This window comes from Drosophila obscura, unplaced genomic scaffold (assembly GCF_018151105.1).
Source record: "Drosophila obscura isolate BZ-5 IFL unplaced genomic scaffold, ASM1815110v1 contig_109, whole genome shotgun sequence".
Taxonomy (NCBI): domain Eukaryota; kingdom Metazoa; phylum Arthropoda; class Insecta; order Diptera; family Drosophilidae; genus Drosophila; species Drosophila obscura.
Genome location: NW_024542690.1, coordinates 933,470 through 952,524, shown reverse-complemented (window position 1 = coordinate 952,524; position 19,055 = coordinate 933,470). Strand labels below are relative to the sequence as shown.

Genomic DNA, 19,055 nt, shown 5'->3' with positions numbered 1-19,055 from the left:
ACGATAAAACTAAAACCGTAGTATCGTAGAGAATGACCATATCTACCAGATTGCTGAATCTGAATCAGATCGGATCATAATTATAGCCAGAATGAAGAAATTCATTTTCAGTTGCTTCCCCCGTCTCCCCCGGCATGAAACACGCTACTGATTCTCTTTCTCGCTCGCACACTCTGCCGCGGTCAGTGCGCGAGCAACCCCTAGCGGAGGAGATGTAGAGTCTACATTGTAAATGTATGTACAGAGGTAGAAAGAATATGTGCATCTACTGTCTACGTTCCGGTTGGGCAATGCAAACAAAATTTCTCAGGTTATAATAAGTCGATAATTATCGACTCATTATATAAAGGATAATTAAATCTAGTATTCTCTAATCCCCCTAACTCTCCCGAAGAATGCGAGGCGCTTTCTAATTACGTACTCGTACGAACAGACTTGTTCAAGCCAATCAGAGGCTTAAGCAATTCAACCTGAATTGCACAATTTAATGACAACATTAAGCTTCGGGAGCGGCCGACGGCGAGGCCATAGCTACTGGCGGGGATTATTCCGATAATCCCCGTCAAAGCTGCGGTACGATGTACGATGGGCACACGTACATACATATGTACGTACGTACTGTATTGCATGTGTGTAAGGACGGAGAGGATTTTCCAGTTTACGGAGCAAAGAGTGTAGTCAAAAGGCATTGAATTGTTAACCGAACTAATTAAATGTGATTTCAGTGGCAAATTTGCTTCAATTTAAAATTAATTTGAAATTCAATAAACAACATCAAACCCAATTAAGACGCCGAGAGAAATTGGAAAACCAAATAATGCCATAATTTCCAGCATCGTTAAGCAAATAAAAAGCGGTGGAGGCGAGCATCAGCGGCTATTTTTTTAATCTTTTTTCAAATAATCGAGTTAACAGCGTCGCGTAATGAATTGTTTGCGCGAGTGTTCGTATACTCGAAAATATAAATTAATAGGAGCGGAAAAAACAAAGGCAAAACAAGTGCAAAAAGCGAGTGTGAAATATAATTAATTGTTATGCTTTCAGAGAAAAAACGACCACCACAAAAAAGTAAAGATAATACAAATAAAGTGAAAAACAAAAGGCGAAAAGCGAAAAATAAGCAAAAAATACGCCGAACAAGCCGAGTAAAGACTAACCCCCCCACCATGCCCACCCATTCACGAATTCCGGCCAGTGCAATATAATCGTCCTCGTAGATACATATGTATATGGGATTCAGTTGCTACTGAGGTCCCCTCGGTAGCCTAGCGACTGTCGTCGACTGTGAGAATGGACATGAGCAAAGGCATCGGCAGTTGCTATCATATCGCACTCGACGCTAGGCCGCTGACGATGGCCATAAATATGAAAATTCAAAATACACACATAAATGGCCAAGTCTGAGGGTGCACAATAAAAGCGGCCATCAGGAACATCAAATCAGCAGCAGACGCTAACCAGCGATAGCATTGCCCATACGTCGAGCACGAGGCGCCGACAACAGCAGCAACAGCAACAACAACAACAGGGGCAGCAGCAACTGTGGCCGGTGGCAATGGCCAAGTTGGCACACCATCTACAGCATCTAAGGGAGCTGGAAGCCAGAACCCCAGGCCCACTCTTAGTCCCAGCCCCAGCCCACCCACCACAGATCGAGTCGGGCCGCACCGAACCTCCCCGATGGCGGCACGTGCAGTGGGTCTGCTCCTGCCCGTGCTCCTGGAACCATGTTTGGAGTAGGACAGCCCTGTTCCTGGCTGCTGTGTGCCTGCTGACGCGGCCCGTCATGCCGGAAGTTATTTATCGAGTTGATCCTTTGGGTAAATGCTTTGTTTTATTTCTCTCCTTTTTTCCACATTTCAGCTACAGCACAAAGCGGCGGCAACATGCAAACATTCTCGTACAAATTTGCGCTCGTTCTGCGTTCTTTCTGCGGCGGTCCTTGCCCCTGTGTCATTCCCGAGTCCTGCGGCGCTTTTTAGCTAAAAATAGGCGAGAGATGCAGGGGTCTTTGGCCGCAGCCACTGCCGCTGTCGCTGCCAGCCATACCTACATACATAGCTCTGTGGGGTCCAAAACCTCCTCGTCTGCGCCTCGGGTTTTCGACCCAGTGGGCGCACTGCCGGCTCATTGGGTTTTGGCAAATATTTATGTATAAATCATAATTAAGCACAAATATCCACTCAAAGTGGTTGTCCAGCTGCCGTTGCCCCTATCTTCCCTTCCCGATCCACTCCGCGGTTCTCTGTCTGTGCTCCTGGTAACGAAATTAACTCGTGCGGCCAAAGTTTTCCGGTGCAGATCTGAAAGCGAGAGCCACCAAATATTTGTGTATGTTCTCCATTAATGATTTATAGGGCAGTCGAAACAAACAATCATAAATTAAACAAGATTAATTAACTGGACATCGGAGTGCAGAGCGCAGAGTGCAGAGTGTGTGTTCATTCAGACACTCACAAAGTTATGAATTACGAGTGTCATACACTCGTGGCACGAGTATGTTTTTAACTTCATCTTGTAGTCGATTTCCTCCGTATATATGTAGTTCACATTACTCAACATTTTCTAGTTGCTAGAATGCGCCAGTGGCTGATAAAATGTAAAACAAAATCTTCTGTTGTCACCACAGTTCGCTCTTGACCTTTGTCTGCTTATACATACGCATTCATATGGACACATCTAAAGCAACTCTGTCACTTATGTAGATCAATAATAATAATACTCAAAATACTCTACGTGGTCTAACTCAACCTTCACGTACTACGAGTATAAAGTATAATTTAAGCATGCAGAATAATGGTTTGGACCAATAGGCTTTGGAAGTCCATGCCAATCGAATGCCAATGATAATTTTCTGGAAATATAATCCAATGAGTGCTGAAATTAAAGCTGTGGGGATTGGAACTACCAGCCAGTTTACAAAGTCCTTTTTTTCAGAGGCGCTCTGGTTTTCGTCTTAGCGTGTACGTGGAAGCACTAGAATGAAAGAAAGGTCCTTGTCGGTTTGCGGCGTTCACACGGCGCTGTCAATGGCCTCGCATGTGCTGAGCACTCCATTTAGGGCGACAGAACTGTGAACACACGAGTGACTCTGACTGTGACTGAAGCCAAACATCGCCTCAAGATGAGTCTGGACTGGAGGCGAATTTATCCGGGACACTTTAGACGGCTCCATGCCTCCATTACCCACTGGCATTACGGAAAACTCCAGCCGTGGCCATGGCGATGCCATCAATATTGTTGTTCTCCCATCTTTCCCCATTGTTCTTTTGCCAATGCCACTCGCTGGTGTATCGATGGACGGGGCGGGACAAAGAAATCTTCGACTTGTGCTACTCCCAGACAATGCATTACAAAATTAAAAAAAAGGTGAAAGAGTTATTTTTTATTTTATGTCTATCGCTTAAGGCCAGCGATGTGGATACTTTTTATACGCGTTACTGAAAGGCTAAAAAAAATATATTAGTTTTGCGTAGATGTGTGTAATACCAAAAAGTAGATACATATGTATATATGTCTGTCCGTCCGTCCTTCTGACCGTCTGTCAGTCCGTCTTGTTTTACACCTAGTTCTCAGAGACTTTAAGAGCCAATGTAATCAAATTTTGTTTCCAGACTCATGTGATATCATACTGAATCAAGTTTGTTTCACAGTTTTGCAAGGCCCCCACCGCCTTCACAAAGAACGAAAATTTGTGGCCGCCACAATTTTGAAGATACGAGAAAACTTAAAACGCAGTATAGTAGAGAATGACCATATCTGATGGCCCAATCTGAATCAGATCGGATCATAATTATAGTCAGAGTAAGGAAATTCATTTTCAGTTGCTCCCTCCACCTCCTCCAGCAAGAGACCATGCTACTCATTCTCTTTCTCGCTCGCACACACTCTGCCCTGTGAGGTGCGCGAGCTTTCGCAGAGAATATGTAGAATCTACATTGTAGATGTATAATATACATTTCAGATGTAGAATAAACATGTTAGATGTAGATATAAAATATTTTAAAATTCTACATAAATCATAAGCTCACAAATTTATATACTGACTGAGTACGGATATAAAAGTAGAGTCACGCACAAAGAAGCGACTCACACGTTCCTTCTCGTTTTTATTATAAAAACTCCCACAAAAGCCAATAATCTGTGTTGTTCACTATTCTGAACACTATTCTGAGGAAGAGAGGCAGATGTAAGGAATAACCGGGATCGAAAACAGATACAAAATTATAGAATTCGAATTAAATAGCTAATTGGGTGGAAAGAGGAAAAAGCGAAATTCGAGAATTAACACTAGAGCAGTCGGGGTTCAGCTCTGTCTCCCTATATTGTTCCCATCTATGATGGCAAGTGTGTCCAAAATGGGGGAAGATCGCGGTATTCCTTGCCTTATTGCATTCTCGGAGCAATGGGAGGAGATGGAATCAGTTGGGAAGAGTATACAGAATATATCAATTAAAAATAGTAACTACACAGCCTTGATTAGATTTAAATATTATTACCCAGTGGAAGCTTTGATTTGATAAAAACGGACATACCGTATATGTACGAGTATGTATACATACGTAAATATGTAAGCATGTATAACCTTCAAACTATCTGTTAAGCGGATTACTGTTCGGAGATACTCCCTTGTGTGCGCTTAAATTTTTGACAATTTTTTTAAAGATTTGGGGCTTAGAAATGGTTTGATGATATTTTTTTTTTTTCTATGGCAGAACTTTTTTTTGAAGAATTTTTGAAAACTGGTATTTTTTTTTTAAGCTTTTTTCAGAGGTAGCGCTTGTTTTTTTCACATAGCTCTAGTATCTTACGTCTGGTTGTAAAGAAATTTGCTATTTTGAAAAGGTAATTAAAACAGCTAGAAGTTAAGCCCAAATACTTTGTGATTTCAGCTTACCGTCTGGGAAATATAAAGCATTTAAATGCAAAAATGATGATTTTTGTGCGGAATTTTGTTCCCATTGGGAATTGGGATCGCGATCAGGTACCAAATGTACAACCCTTTTTTGTTTGCTTTGTTCCCAATTGGCAGTTGGGCCCGCAACTATCGAAAAGGTATTTTTTGTTAATTTTTTCCATATTTTAGGTTTAGTAGGTCCAAAGTCTCTCCATAGATTAATGAGCGATACCTTGAACGACGCCAAATTAATGCACCTATACACAAAAAAAATAGAATACACAGGATATAATTTTTTTTTCGACTTTTCCTGAGTTTTTAAAGTCAAAATTTCGTAAAAAATACCGCACAAAAATCCTCATTTTTGCATTTCAATGCTTTATATTTCCCAGACGGTAAGCTGAAATCACAAAGTATTTGGGCTTAACTTCTAGCTGTTTTAATTACCTTTTCAAAATAGCAAATTTCTTTACAACCAGACGTAAGATACTAGAGCTATGTGAAAAAAACAAGCGCTACCTCTGAAAAAAGCTTAAAAAAAATACCAGTTTTCAAAAATTCTTCAAAAAAAAGTTCTGCCATAGAAAAAAAACCATAATGCTTTTAAAAATTTTAAAGCCCCATATCTATCAGAAAAAGTCGGTTTGGATCCTTGAGGAAAAAAAAAGTTCGATTTTGTCGAGTAGTGTAATATATCCAAAGCATATGTGGTCAGAAACTAAATTTTTGACCGCCAACTAGTTTCTGCTCGTAAATTCTCGATAAATCGCAGTCCATCAGCGGTATTTTTTGTTTTGCTGTTGCCACTGTCATTTGAGCATTGTTGTTCAAAATATTTAGTACTACAGCAGAGCCGGGCGCACGATCGAAGCGAGTGCTCTGAGGACTTGGTTTCAATGGTACCTAATACGTTTGTTTTAATGTGAGAAAAAGTCTCCAATCCTATTAATAGATAAAAGGTACCAATGAAGTACCAGCCACATCGGATATTCTGGTGTTGGTTTAATTTGAATAATTCTATTACAGGATAAAAAACCACGAAAGACACTTTCTTGTCGACAGCCAGAATAAGTAACAACTGTAGGATACATGAATCCATAAATATTTAATAGCAATAATATATCCTAGGGATCCATAAATCATCGTCATCGTTTTGACAGTCCACCCTGATCGCCAGCAGACAAATTGAAAGACAAATCGACTTATGTATAATACCAGTTCGTAAATACTGATAAAACTAAAGCCAATCAAATATACTTTTGATCATGCGAAATGCACTACCTAGTGCACTCGTGTATTTCTGTTTGGGGATTGCTTAATGGTCGAGTATGTCTATTCCCATGAAAGTTGTCCTTACTTTGCCCGACATTTCACACAAATCCACAGTATATGTAGTAGGTGAAGCAAAAGTCTGGCTACAAACATCCAAGCGTGTTTAATATCACCGCTCTATTAGCACCTTCACCTGCACCTACCAGCATGTGACGGACAAAAGATAGCGTTTGCGATCCTGCACGTTTAATGTTATTCACGCAGAATAATCAAACCAGAATCAACAAGGATAATTATTATTACAATTTGACGATATCGGATCGGACAATTATTAAAAAACCAGACTGAACTTTATATTTATTACGTTGGCGGTGCATACAAAAATTCCCACTTTTGCCTGGATAGTTTGCGGCTTTCTTAAAGCCGGATGTGCAACAATTTACAGCGCTATTATCTTACATTTTGTAATCCAGATACAGAATACTAATGGTATGTATGTACATATACGAGTATTTATGTATATATTGTAGGGTGGATTATGTAGTCGGCATCTTAATTTCAGAGTAGATGGTGTTCGGGTATACAGAAATATGTATACAGAAATATGTACATACATACATATATCGGTAAAGAGATGATCCATCGGAAAATTGTTCATATTGGTTTTTCTATATCTTGTTAAAGTCTCTCTATGTATCCGTGTGCTTACGATTTAGCGTATCTGTATGTAAACTTTCACATATGTATGTACATATGTACATATCCATTTGGATTTTTTCGGTGGAGGAGGAGGGCAACGGAGCATTGTTGATGGTGTTGTGGCTGCTTGTGCGAATGGATTTTCAATACACTGCTCGCCGTGTTCCCTTGTGTTTGCACACCGAAAAATGGATTTCTATAATAGCAATGCTATACAAACTCGCGCAGAGTATCCCGAGTATTGTAAGTACATACATATGCGCTTAGATATTGGTGTGTACTACTCAATACTCGTACCATGTGCTCGTACATATTTTACTACAGCTCGCGCTTTCCGCTACGCGGTCCTGGTCCTCTGTCCGTCCCTAGCAGCGTCCGTATTTGATGTACAGCAGAAGCACCTACCCAGGAGTTGGATAATGAAGTCAGAGGCGCTTGGTACAATGGGCGGTGGAGGTAGAGGACTGGGACTCCATCCAAACCACACTCCCATGCTCTACCAGGAGCAAGTGACTTCGGGGAAAGCACAATGAACAGAAACAAATTAAAGCCATTTCCTATACCCTGTATTCCCTTCGCCAGTGTGCATTGCTAGACTTCTAAAAATCTGCGCATCAGACCAAATGGCTTAAAAATATCATTTACATATTGATCAAGAATCAGATTTCAGATTTCTTTCTTTTAAAGTAACTATGTATAGAATGCAGATTATTGGCACTGGGTATTGCCGGGTATTTTCTAGCTGCGCAATTTCAGCTTCTGTCATTCTCTCTTGTTTACACTGCTGTCAAGCGCCACGAAAGAATATTCGGAAATAATTTCACATGAAATTGAATGTCTGAATTTGCTTAGGTGTCAAGTGTCAGTTAAGTTGAAGACGGAACGACTGCATAGAGGAAATCGAATTTTCTTTGCTTCTGCCTCACCACCGCCCGCCCCACCTTGAATACTCTCGCACTCGTTTCTATATTGTTGTTTGCTCGTGAGACATTTACGATAGAACCAAAATTGGAGAGGGTAATGACTTCCCTTCCATGTTTACTTATACTATATACTATTTTACTATTCCCATATATGCAAGTAAAATATAAATTTTAACACAATTTACATTTCTGGATTCATTAATCTACAAACAGTGAATATGTGCCTGTAAATATGTAAATGGAGTTCATGGACTTCCAGCCTGCCAGGCCACTTATGCAATCTCAAACTGCGTTTTCTTTTGACTATACTATACATATATGTAATTTTTAATATCAACTAATTTCAATTGTTTGTCGTTGTTTGTTCTCAGCTCTCCTGGCCGCCACCTTGAGAACGTACCAGCGCGCAGGATGCGACTCCGAGCAACTGTCACTCAGTTGTCCACGCGGCACCAGCATTTCCATCGAGCTGGCTCAGTATGGACGGGCGGGTGGTAAGTCGGGGCACCGCACGTGTGGAAGAGGGCAGTCCTGCAGTGGTCTGGACAAGGAGTGGACGGGCTCGTCCTGGCAGCAATGTCTCAATTGATTGATTGCTGGCCAAAGTTTGTCCGTTACACGCGTCGATTGTGCGCATTGTGTTGTACTTGCCGGCGGGAATGGGAATGGGAACGGGAACGGGAACACGGACTTGGACGTGTTTGTGTCCCTGTGTGCTGGCACACAAAATGGGCAGCTTTGGAGGGGTATTTCTCCACCTCTACCATGTCCCTCGGACATGGGCCAAACAACAACGAGCCGGCCCACACACACGCCCATATCAAGTATCGGGAGATCGTATGGGAAGTAAATACAGAAAGGCTGGGCACTTGGGCCCTTGGGTCGGGGAAGGGAGAAGCTTTGGCGAAGCTTTTGCATTGAATGCTCCTATTATGGTACTTGTGTCCACTTGGCATGTGGCACTCCAGCCCACTCGGCCCACACTTGTCTTCCCCTCCCACTCATAGTATACTCGGATACCCGTACACCTGCCTTCTACACTTAAAAGCATTTCGAAATCGTCCACGACACGTTCACAAAAACAAAATTGCGCTCTCGTCCACTTGAACAGATTTAACCGACCACAGCCTGTGTCCACCCGTTTCGCAAGAGGACCTCACCACGACCGGAAGTGCCGGCGATGCTGTCATCCACAGTGGAACAGAAATCGAAGTCAAACCGCCGGAAACGTGTACCGTAAGCGGATTACAGGTAAGCAGAATCAGTATAATTGCAATTCCATCATCGTCGCACTCATCATCGATGCTGAAAGCAGGCAAGGCGAGGCGACCCGACGCTACGGACGCATTGCCAGTATTGACCTCACTGCGGCACTGGCTTGGGCAGACATACTCATGCTCGGACGAATGAGCATGTGTGTATGTATGTATGTACATATAGTATGTGCCATGTCCTTGGTGTACAGTGCAGCCGCTTCGGGACGGTCAGCAGTAGCTGTAGCTGGATGCCACTTGACAGCGGATCGGCTTACCCTTGTGCCCAATTTTATTTTCCCATTTTCCGCACGACTCTACAACGTGCATTCAAAGACATTCTCACACGTAGCCCATAAAAAGCCCACTCGCACATGTGGAGACAGCATAAATAAATCAGCGAAGTAGAACGATGCCATAAAAACAGCAATAATTCATAATAAAAATCGATTCGATTCACTTTGGCCAATGCGAAGGGATAAATCATTTGTGCCCGTGGGAGCAGTATGAGTGGGCTCCACCACTCCAGTTCCTGCTCCTCGAAGCAATGTCCTAAGCTCAACCAACTATTCAAAATAATTTATAAAATACATTTTTACATCCGGATCCGGATGCGTTCCTCAGACCACTTGCAAGTTGCAACTCGCTTTAACAGTTCGACCCATGGAGTCATTTGATTGTTTGATAATCCACAGTCGTCTCACTACCACATTCCCTGTGCCTTGTCCTTGTCAGTGGTATCAGTATCAGTGCAGTCAATGTCGTGGTTAATTTCCCGTCGAAGAATATCCCATAAAGACTGATTAATGTGTGTGCTGCTCGGCCTTGTTGCGTTTCATTAGGCACATCAATTTGAAGTTAGTCAATGCCGCTCTCAATGTCTGAGTGTGCCGTTGTGTGGGATGTGGGATTTGTGGCCAAGTGCTGGGAAGAAGCAGAAGCAGCGACAAATCAAATCCAGAGCAGAGGATCCAATTTGACAGGAGCAAAGGCATTTACGCTGCTGTCTCGGAACTTGCATAGCCCGGAACTAAACTTTTACGGTCTCCACATCCCCTTGTGGGGATAAATGGCGCAGAGAGGAGAATGGCCTTAACTGGATTCGCGAGGGCATGTCATTCTTCTTGGGGGCAGTGCACGGCGATTCTGCCACAGCAAACAAATTATTAGCCCTCTGTCCTGACACTGACACAAAAGGACCACAAGCAAAGAACGCGGTAACTTGCGTTCACCTACATGAAGGTATGGGAAATGTCCATATCTACATACGAATAGTATATATGTGCCCGATAGTCTACCTAATTGATTGGAATTCCAGGATATTTAGCACTGCCCTTTCCTCACGGAAACATTTCCATTATCCGGAATGATAAGCGCTGATAGCTCGGTGTTCTCTCGTCCGTTCATCATTTTCTGACTAGCCCAAAGCAATTTGATGATTTCAGACGATTAAAGCTAATTTCAGGAATGAAAATTATCGGCTTTTCTTTTGTGGCAAAGCTGCCATCTGCCACCTCTATAATTACAGATTAATCGCCGGCTAAGGCAATTTTATTTAAATTACTTGAAGTCCAGCTTGGAGACAATGGAGTAATATTCAATTTTTACTTGCTGCCACAGTCCCTGACTCATTTTCATCGCCAGATTATGTAATTCTGCCTCTGTTTTACGCAACAAGGGGGGGACTTTCATCTCAGTATCTGCCGGATTTTTATGGCATTAAATATTGTTTAATCCATGGGCCTGGCTTTTGGTTCGCCGGGAGTGCAAGGATTTACGAGTTGACTCTCAAACCGTTGCCTTGGCTCCGCTCCAAGAATGCCTCCGGAACCCTATTGGGACAGATGTGCCCAATGCACGAACATTGGTATCCCAATCGAATCCTGCTGCAGTACCTTCCTCCCGCCCATACATGCCTCAAATGCCGTTCTGTCTGGTTTCTTACAGTACGCCCTCCTGCAGACGGTGGTCGATGCCTGCCAGAAGAAACGGCACTGCAAGTTTGCCGCGAATTCCAAAACGCACACCACTGGAGATCCCTGTTCGGGCATACGGAAATTCGTCGAGATTGCCTACAAATGCCGCCCATGTAAGTATTCCAGCGTCTATCCAGCCAGGCCCAAAACCACTCCAGTCCGAGCCAAGCAGCAGCTCAGTGTGTGCATATGCACATTCATTGTCGGATGCAATCGATTGGAATATGTCGAGTGAGGCGCAGGACCTGCCAGGCTGCAGACGCCCTCCTCGACGTCCCCGCCGACGACACACATGAAATATATTATTTGCTGTTCGATAAGATAAATATTTGCCTGCTGCAAAAGTGGCAAATATCAATTTAAGTTTTTGAGCAAACAAACAAATTTGTGTCGGCTGAAACAGATAAACAATATGGGAGTGGTGTCGTTGAATTGGCAGCCAACGAGACCTTCGACAACATTCAACGTTTAAGTCGGACTTATCCGATCAACCGAATATTTAAATGCATCGAGTGTGTATCAACAATTGGATTAACCTTAGAGAGAGTTTAATTTAATGATTGTTTTGAAACTCGGAAAAGGAAGCGTCGCAAGAATTGAATTTTGGTTGGAAGATAAGAGTGTTTTTATAGGGACTCCAAGTACTCACAGAATACTATGTGAATACATTTTCAGTAGCGTAGAAATAGATCGAAATCGACATAAGATTGAAATTAAGACACAGTTTGTCCGATTATATTATGTATGCTTTATTTGCCGTGCAAGGCGAGTGGGCGGATTATGGGGCGAGAATTAACAACAGGCGGACCCGAATAGGAGCGTGTTTAAGCGAGAACAAGAGGTTCGGTAGAGTTCAATGTAATGATGTGGCAGTCAGGTGACTGTGATAGATTTTGAAGTGTCTTCTGCCTTTTCTGAGGAGCCTCCCCCACAGCGGCTGACGAACGCCGAGGAGGAGCAAAGCACCAGCAAGAGCATAAGGAAAGGCAAACAAAACGGCGATAAAGAGAGACGTTACATTAGGAGATATATGTTCCATATGCTCAACTGCTCTTTGTGCTGCCATGGGCCGGCACTTAGCCGAACACTATGTATAATGTCGATGTACATACTTTCATTCATTTGTGCGTCTCCTGCATCGTGGCATTAAAAGAGAGAGATGCTTTGTGGACATTTCAGGACTAAAATCACATAAATCTGTTTGGCGGATATCCTTCAGTCGGATATCGGTCTTAATTGAATACTGGTTTTCCTGCAAGAAGGGGAAGTGTGCTCGGTTGGCCACTGCCAAGCTATCCGCTTTTTATATGGGGGCCTGGTTTCAGTAGTCCTGGTTTCTGGACTTTCCGATTTGATTCTGCTGAGAGCTCCACGAGCGATGCAGCTGCGCTCGTTAACAATAGTTGTGTAAACTTTTTGCCAAACTATTTGCATAGTTTTGCGCAGCGCATTTTGTGCAGCTCCGTTTGCCTTCGCCTTCGCCGCCGTCTCCGTCTCCCTCTCCGTAGCGATGGAGCTAATGGCACCGATTATTTACGATCCGCTTGGCCATTCGCGTTTAGTCACTCGGGGGCCCGGAGCACTTGGAGTGGAGGCGATAAGCGAACTGATGTGACTTGCCACTTGCTACTTGCTACCGGCAAGTACTAGTAGACACCTGCCCCAGCCCAGCCAATCGCAGGCACTGTCTCGGTGCGCGATAAACGAGCTCTTAATGCGCTCCGCAGCAGGGCAAACGCATTTCCGATAAATGCAGATGTCCTTTGGATGCTGTGTATAAGAGTTTGTGTACGGCTGACTGGCTGGCCGCCGACTCCAACGCGAAGGTGCCGCTTTGGAGCTGGTAAATATGTAATTCTTTAGTAATTTATGCTAGACCCGGCACCGTTTTTACTTCCTATTTATTTGCTGTGTCAAGTGAAGCAGATGTTATCTCGTTAAGCAGCGCACAAACACACCAAAGCCAGAGAGAACACAAAAAGCGCACTGGCAAAGGAAAGCATCGTGCTGGTGCTGGTGCCAGTCAAATTAGAAAAGGGAAGTGCAGAACGGCCGGGAAAAGGCCACATGTACAAGTACGAGTACTTAGTCTACTCAACGTAGCCGTAGCCCTGTAAATGGTAGGCGGGATGGGATGGGATGGGAAGGGAAACGAAAGGAAGATTCAGCGGAGGGATGTATGTGGTGGCGACAACCGACAACCGACGAGCAACGAGCGACGAGCGGCTCGGGGCCGCAGCCCAAGCCCAAGCCGGGGGTAATGTAATTAAGGAGACTCTTTTTTTTCTCTTTTTTCCCTAAATTGTCTGTTATCTTTTGCTCATTAAGGACACCAGCGACAAGTAATAAAACTGCAAAGTACGAGTGGCAAACGTTGAAAAATAACGGCCGGGTTATGTGCGTGGAAAGGAAGGGGACGCCGAGCGTCCATGGTACACCGTACCATGCGGATAAGGCGGATGAGGCCGATGCAGAGCCTCGTCCTGAGCTGCACGACCCAAGCAGCCAGAGACAGCGCATGGCCCCAGCTGGCCGGCTGAAAGAGCTGTCGGAAGGGGCGCCTGGGGAGTGGTTTGTGCGGGCGGCACATTGTGGTCATAAAAAATGCCAATTTTCAACTTTTCTCACGTTTAGCCGTAATAAAACGTGTACTCTCCGAAGAACCAAGGAATCACGGCTTTCAATAGGTCGCCTACCTCCGTTAGGCGGAGAGCACACGAGGGCGTGCGTGCACGTGCCCCTAAGGCCTGTGGAAAAGACCAAACCAACCAGGAAAACCTTTGGGCAAAGGCCCAACCCCCAACAGTTAACCAAATATTTACCAAATTTATTAAACTTTGTCTCTGTCCGCTCTGTTGGTGCTGAAAGTTCCACTTTCCATTTGTGCGTATACATAATACACTTACCCTGAATAACAGGGTACAGTACGCATCGTACTGGAGCATAGCTACTGGAAGCATTGCTACTCGTACCTTGAGACCGAGATGCCCGATACTCAGCTGATAAACTCGAATAATGCATGCATTTATTAACTCTCTGCGTAACTTATTTATTTCTGTGACATAGGGGCGCTCAGACTGAATATCTTTCCGGTTAGACATCAAATAAATATAAACTACAGCTGCCACAACTCGTTATCGATTTTCATGAACTGAAGGACTAGAAACAGTCCGTACTATCCGAGAAAAAGGGAGTGACACGTGCTGTCAAAATGGGTTCCCTGCATTTTGGCAGTAATACATTTTGGGGGCAACAGTTTGAATTAAGTTATGGGATAGTCCGAGAATTAGTTATTTTCACTGAATATCTATCTTCATTTATCAATTTCTGCTACACCCTCGTTTAATAAATAAATACACATTGTCGGCTATTCCTAAATCGATATGCATCTGGGAAGACTGGCATTTCCATGCACTGAGAGGTTCTACTGGCTAAAGAAGAATACCTGTGGGGTTGTTCGTATATATTTACATATGTATATGTACATATATGTACAATGCACGTTGCCGCAATAATATTCATGTTTTCCCCACTTTTTACTTAAATATATTTATGGCCCATACCTTCTCCATTCCGTTTCCATCCATCGCAACGACGTGGATGTCGATGTCTCAGACGAATTCCGAAGCAAGGTGGCCTGCGAGAACGACAATATGCCGCTTGTGTGTAATCCGTACTCTCGCATCGCTATATACAGCGCCTCCTTCGGTCACACAGAACGGGAAAGCGTTCAGTGCGGGGGCCAGAGCGCCGGAGCAAGCACTGGCACCAGCGAAGACAACGGAAAGCCGAGTAAGTAGGGGTGGCTGGGTGGCTCGGTGGCTGCATAGTGGTGTAACGCTGGACTCTTCATTGAAATACTTTGCAGCTTGCCTGGTGTCGTACGCCACGGAGACCGTGATGCAGATATGCCATGGCCGTAGACGCTGCTCGGTGACCGCCGATGCTGGCACATTCGGTCGTCCGTGCAAGGCCGATGTGCGGATGTACCTAAAAGTTGTGTACACATGCAGTGAGTACCTGGCTTGAGTCTTGAAAGCTGCAGCGAAAACAAAGGCTTATTAACACTCCCCCCCACCATTGGCAGTTCCCCGCAAAGTGCTGAAGGATCGCTACGAGACTGCGCCGGAGAGCGACGAGCCACAGCAGTCTGAGCTCGACATGGACCAAGATGAGCTTTATGACGAAGACCAATTCTACAAAGAGTCCGAGGCCATTCCGCCAGCCCCCAAGCTCCAGGGCGCTATTCCGAATGCCGGCATGCCCTTCGACTTCGGAAAGGGCGCCCTAGGAGTCGGTACTTCAAGCACACTCCTCCCCCCACTTCTTTCGAGGGACGATGGCTTATTAGAAGGTGAGTAATAAAATTTTGAAGGGGCTGTGAAGATAGTACGGTATTTGATTGGCCAACACATCGCCAGAAGAGTCTGATATTCGATAGATACCCCTAAACTAGTTAGGATGATGGATCATAGCTGTCGTCGAATGTGCTACCGAGACTAGAGACCTTTTCCTTTCACAGAAAGACTTGAGTCATCTCTGAGGCTGCTAGATCGGATAAGGGCAGCATTGCACCAAGACTTTGTCCCTGAGATAGCAGAATCGGCGGCACACACGACAGCGGCAAGTGACGATATCGGTGCAGTCGCTATCCACAGCAGCACCGAAGGTACAGAATTAAATTCAATATCGCCTGAAACAGATGCAACTAACGCCGCTGATGGGAACACTATTTACCACCGCAAGTGCGTTAATGTCGATGATTGGGGAGTCATCGGACTGAACTGTACCGAGGAGGACATCGTTGCGGAGCGGGTCGAGGTCATTGGTTTCTTGGTAAATTGGCTGAGCTCCTATGTCCATATACGAAGTGAGTGTGGACGTCCCTCGCTTCCATACAGCATACGTTCGTTTTTGCACGGAACCTTCATGTGTAAATAATCAAAGTTTTACTTCACACTCGCACATACAAAACACGTATACAATATGCCGGAATAAATATATGTATGAGTGAGTGCTGAAGGATCCACCCACACTGATAGCATTTACCACGGAAAAATCACGTCCCAACACTCTGCAGACGACCGACAATAAGTGAGCGTGGTCGGGCTGGCTCCCTTTCATTCCTGATGAAAGGCCTTGCTGAATGCTGTCATAAGCAGTAAAGTCAACTCAGCAAGCTAAACATGTAGCACACAAGCTTGCAGCTCTCCCCCCCACCCCCACACGGAAAAGTTTTCATTTCATTTATGTCCCTTGACACAAACATCCGAGTTAAAGCTAAAGTTCAGCCCGGCTTGCCTTGCCATGGTTCCCCTAAAGGCAGGCTACGCTCCGACCTTCGGACGTGTTCGCAGGACACGATAACTTTCTACGCCATTAGCATAGTCCACTAACACTATTTGATGTGAATACTCGATTCCCCCAACCGCAGTATGTGCTTATTGGTTTCTTTCTTTCATTGGCGAGCAGAACATCAGGAGCAATTTTACCTCTACCTAATCATATCGGTGGCGGCTGGCGTTCTCCTCTGCCTGACGCTTGTCATCGGCCGGCTCACGCTACAGAAACGGCGCGGTGAACGGAAGAACAGCAGCTCAAGTGGCGGCGGGGTCGCCAAAGCCTTTGCTGATACTCAAGGTGGCAGCACAGGTGTCGGCAATGGAGGAGCAAGCAAATTTCAACAGACGGCAACAGGAGAATCTCACCTGCCAGACTCCTTTGCAGATGACATATCTGACGTCGACGCCGACATCGACTTAACAGGTCCGATGCCATTGCCCAGCTTATCGTCTCGGAACGAGGTAAGTAGCCCCACCATTCTTTTCACTTTTGTATCTCCTATGGTGCAATCTATTTTGAGGGTCAGCTGTCAATTTGTATGTGTACAATACGTACAGAAGACAGAAAACCATGATGAATGTTGTTTATAGCAATTAAAATCTTGCCATGGCTCTCATATAATCCTTAAGACGTTTTCTGGCGATCTTTTTAATCATCCTCGTGCAAAAGAAATATCCCTAATATCTGTATGATACCAAAGGAGAGGGTTACCGATTGACTCACCCCTTGTACAGTGGTACAATAATGCGAAGTGTCCCTCAATCCATCACATTAAATACTCTGCAGCCGCAAAGCGAAGATTGAAGGCTTACCCCACTACCCCTCTACCCAGCCACCCTACCCCCCTTCACAGTTAGTGTCTCAGACAGCAGCCATTGTCGGATAGTCGGAGGTAAATAGTCATTTCTAATTATGTAGATCTCATTGTTGGTGCAGTCGACCATGTGTGGCGAAGTGGGAGCACAAAAGTTAAAGAAAGCCGAGCATTGTTTGTGATGGAAACTGGGCGTGGGGAGGAGGCTTCGTTTGCTGGCTGTTGCCAGCAGGCGAGTGAATGCCATTGTGGCGGAAGGGCAGGGAAAAGGGAAAGTGCAGTTCTTTTCCTCTTGCCATTAAATCCTTTTTTCGCAAACAAAGGACCCTAGACTTTAAAGCGCTGGGAGTCGTCTGCCCAGCCTGCCTGCCAGGTGGAAGCATCCTTGCTCCAAATGCTCGCTGCAACAATTTCTTTGCCCTTTGTTTGCTCCATGGGTACGGAGAGGAAAAGAGCAAAAACAACAGGACAGCAGGGCATCCGATGCACATATAGTACTTACACAGCCACATATACGTATACGGTATGTACATATGTATGAGCAATCTTTATGTCTGCTCAGTCCACAAGCACACATTGCCCTGTGCTGCCCTGTGCTTTTCATACCCTATAAGTTAGTCCGATCAGCTCAGCCGTCCGTTCAGGCACGCTCTTTCCCTTGACCTTACAATCATTCTGACTTCAGATCTGATTGTTGATCATAATTATACCAATTATAATTGCTGGGTTGGAAGTTCTTGGTATTTTTTCTCACTTTTATACCTATGTACACATATGTACTTGATTATACGGTATAACTTATTCTTTTACACTGGCTTGGTAGCGTAGAGTAAAGGGCTGGAATCCCGCAATAGTCGCGTCTGACACCAAGCCGACCAAGTCATTCCAGCCAACGCCAACGCCAACAAGCACTAATGAGAGAGAGAGAGAGAGCCCAGCCTAACCCCATGCCCCACTCTGCTCTCCCTTTTCATGCCCATTATGGTCGCGCCGTCACCATGAACACATATACAAAACTGACGATGGGCTGGCAAACAAAAGACCTACATGACATACGCACCGACGCCCAAGTGCAGCTACGGAGGCTTACCAGGCGCACCCTACCAGGCGCACCCTACCTCTGGAGCAACTACCGTTCTGATGGCCCCGCACTCGCAGGCCAACAGCTACACTACCATGGGCCATCCCACAACAAGCGGGCCTCTGACAATGGGTGAGAAACGTGCCAAGATGCGGTCCCTTTGCTAATACTCAATTTAATTTGCAAAATCGAATGTTTCCGCAGGTCCCCACTTTCTTGGACCCTCCGGACTGAGCACGGTTTCCCCAGCGTACTTAAGCGGAGCTGTCATGGTGGCCGGACATCACCACACTCTGCGACGCACGCTGATACCCACCAGCATGGGAATAATGAGCTCCCCCTCACCACCACCGACTTCCATGAGTACCGGCCATCCTCTGCCGCTAGCCGCCATGCCCTCAACCTCGAACAGCGGTTGCGGGGTCTACTATGACAGCACCGTGCCCCGAAATCTGTCCCGTGGCGTGTCAGCAGAGAGCAGCGCCCAGTACTTCTATGGGTGACACTCGCTCAACCGGAAGGCTTCCTTGCCGATCGCAATCGCAGTGCGACCCTCTCACATGGGCTTCAACATGCTGCCGCTGACGGCCACCATGGCCTCCAGTGTCGATGGCGGAGCAAGTCGCTCAGGGACCCCTACTAACAGCAACCAGCCGGACATACCAGCAATCACCGTGACTGCCTCGCCAGGCAGTCATGCCTCAATGGCTCTGCCGAACAAACTGCTCACACGGAAATCTCCCAGGTCCTTTGGGATTATGCAGCCAGAGCAGGAGTCCCAGCAATCTTCCAAATCG

The 19,055-nt window shown here is 45.2% G+C and overlaps 1 protein-coding gene across 3 annotated transcripts; it reads left to right on the top strand.

Annotated features, from left to right (window-relative positions):
* Nucleotides 1-1,044: 1,044 nt before the first annotated feature.
* LOC111068892 (protein eva-1 homolog C-like) lies at nucleotides 1,045-18,764 on the top strand. Of its 3 annotated transcripts, XM_022358664.2 has the most exons (11): nucleotides 1,045-1,820; nucleotides 8,163-8,285; nucleotides 8,903-9,042; nucleotides 10,992-11,133; nucleotides 14,636-14,812; nucleotides 14,889-15,032; nucleotides 15,108-15,374; nucleotides 15,543-15,890; nucleotides 16,493-16,824; nucleotides 18,219-18,390; nucleotides 18,463-18,764. In XM_022358664.2, exons 1-11 carry the CDS (start codon nucleotides 1,556-1,558, stop codon nucleotides 18,759-18,761), a joined length of 2,409 nt encoding a protein of 802 aa, XP_022214356.2. In that variant the 5' UTR covers nucleotides 1,045-1,555; the 3' UTR covers nucleotides 18,762-18,764. The 3 variants fall into 3 exon arrangements, with proteins under 3 accessions (XP_022214356.2, XP_022214357.2, XP_022214359.2); XM_022358665.2 differs by lacking the exon at nucleotides 15,543-15,890; XM_022358667.2 differs by lacking the exons at nucleotides 16,493-16,824; nucleotides 18,219-18,390; nucleotides 18,463-18,764 and having other exon boundaries at nucleotides 15,442-15,606.
* Nucleotides 18,765-19,055: the final 291 nt, after the last annotated feature.

Bases quoted from the DNA above. Each gene is read 5' to 3' on its own strand.
- LOC111068892 (XM_022358664.2), top strand. From the start codon at position 1,556: ATGGCCAAGTTGGCACACCATCTACAGCATCTAAGGGAGCTGGAAGCC. The intron at 1,821-8,162 runs GTAAATGCTTTG...GTTTGTTCTCAG, and splicing joins TTATCGAGTTGATCCTTTGG to CTCTCCTGGCCGCCACCTTG. The intron at 15,033-15,107 runs GTGAGTACCTGG...CACCATTGGCAG, and splicing joins AAAAGTTGTGTACACATGCA to TTCCCCGCAAAGTGCTGAAG.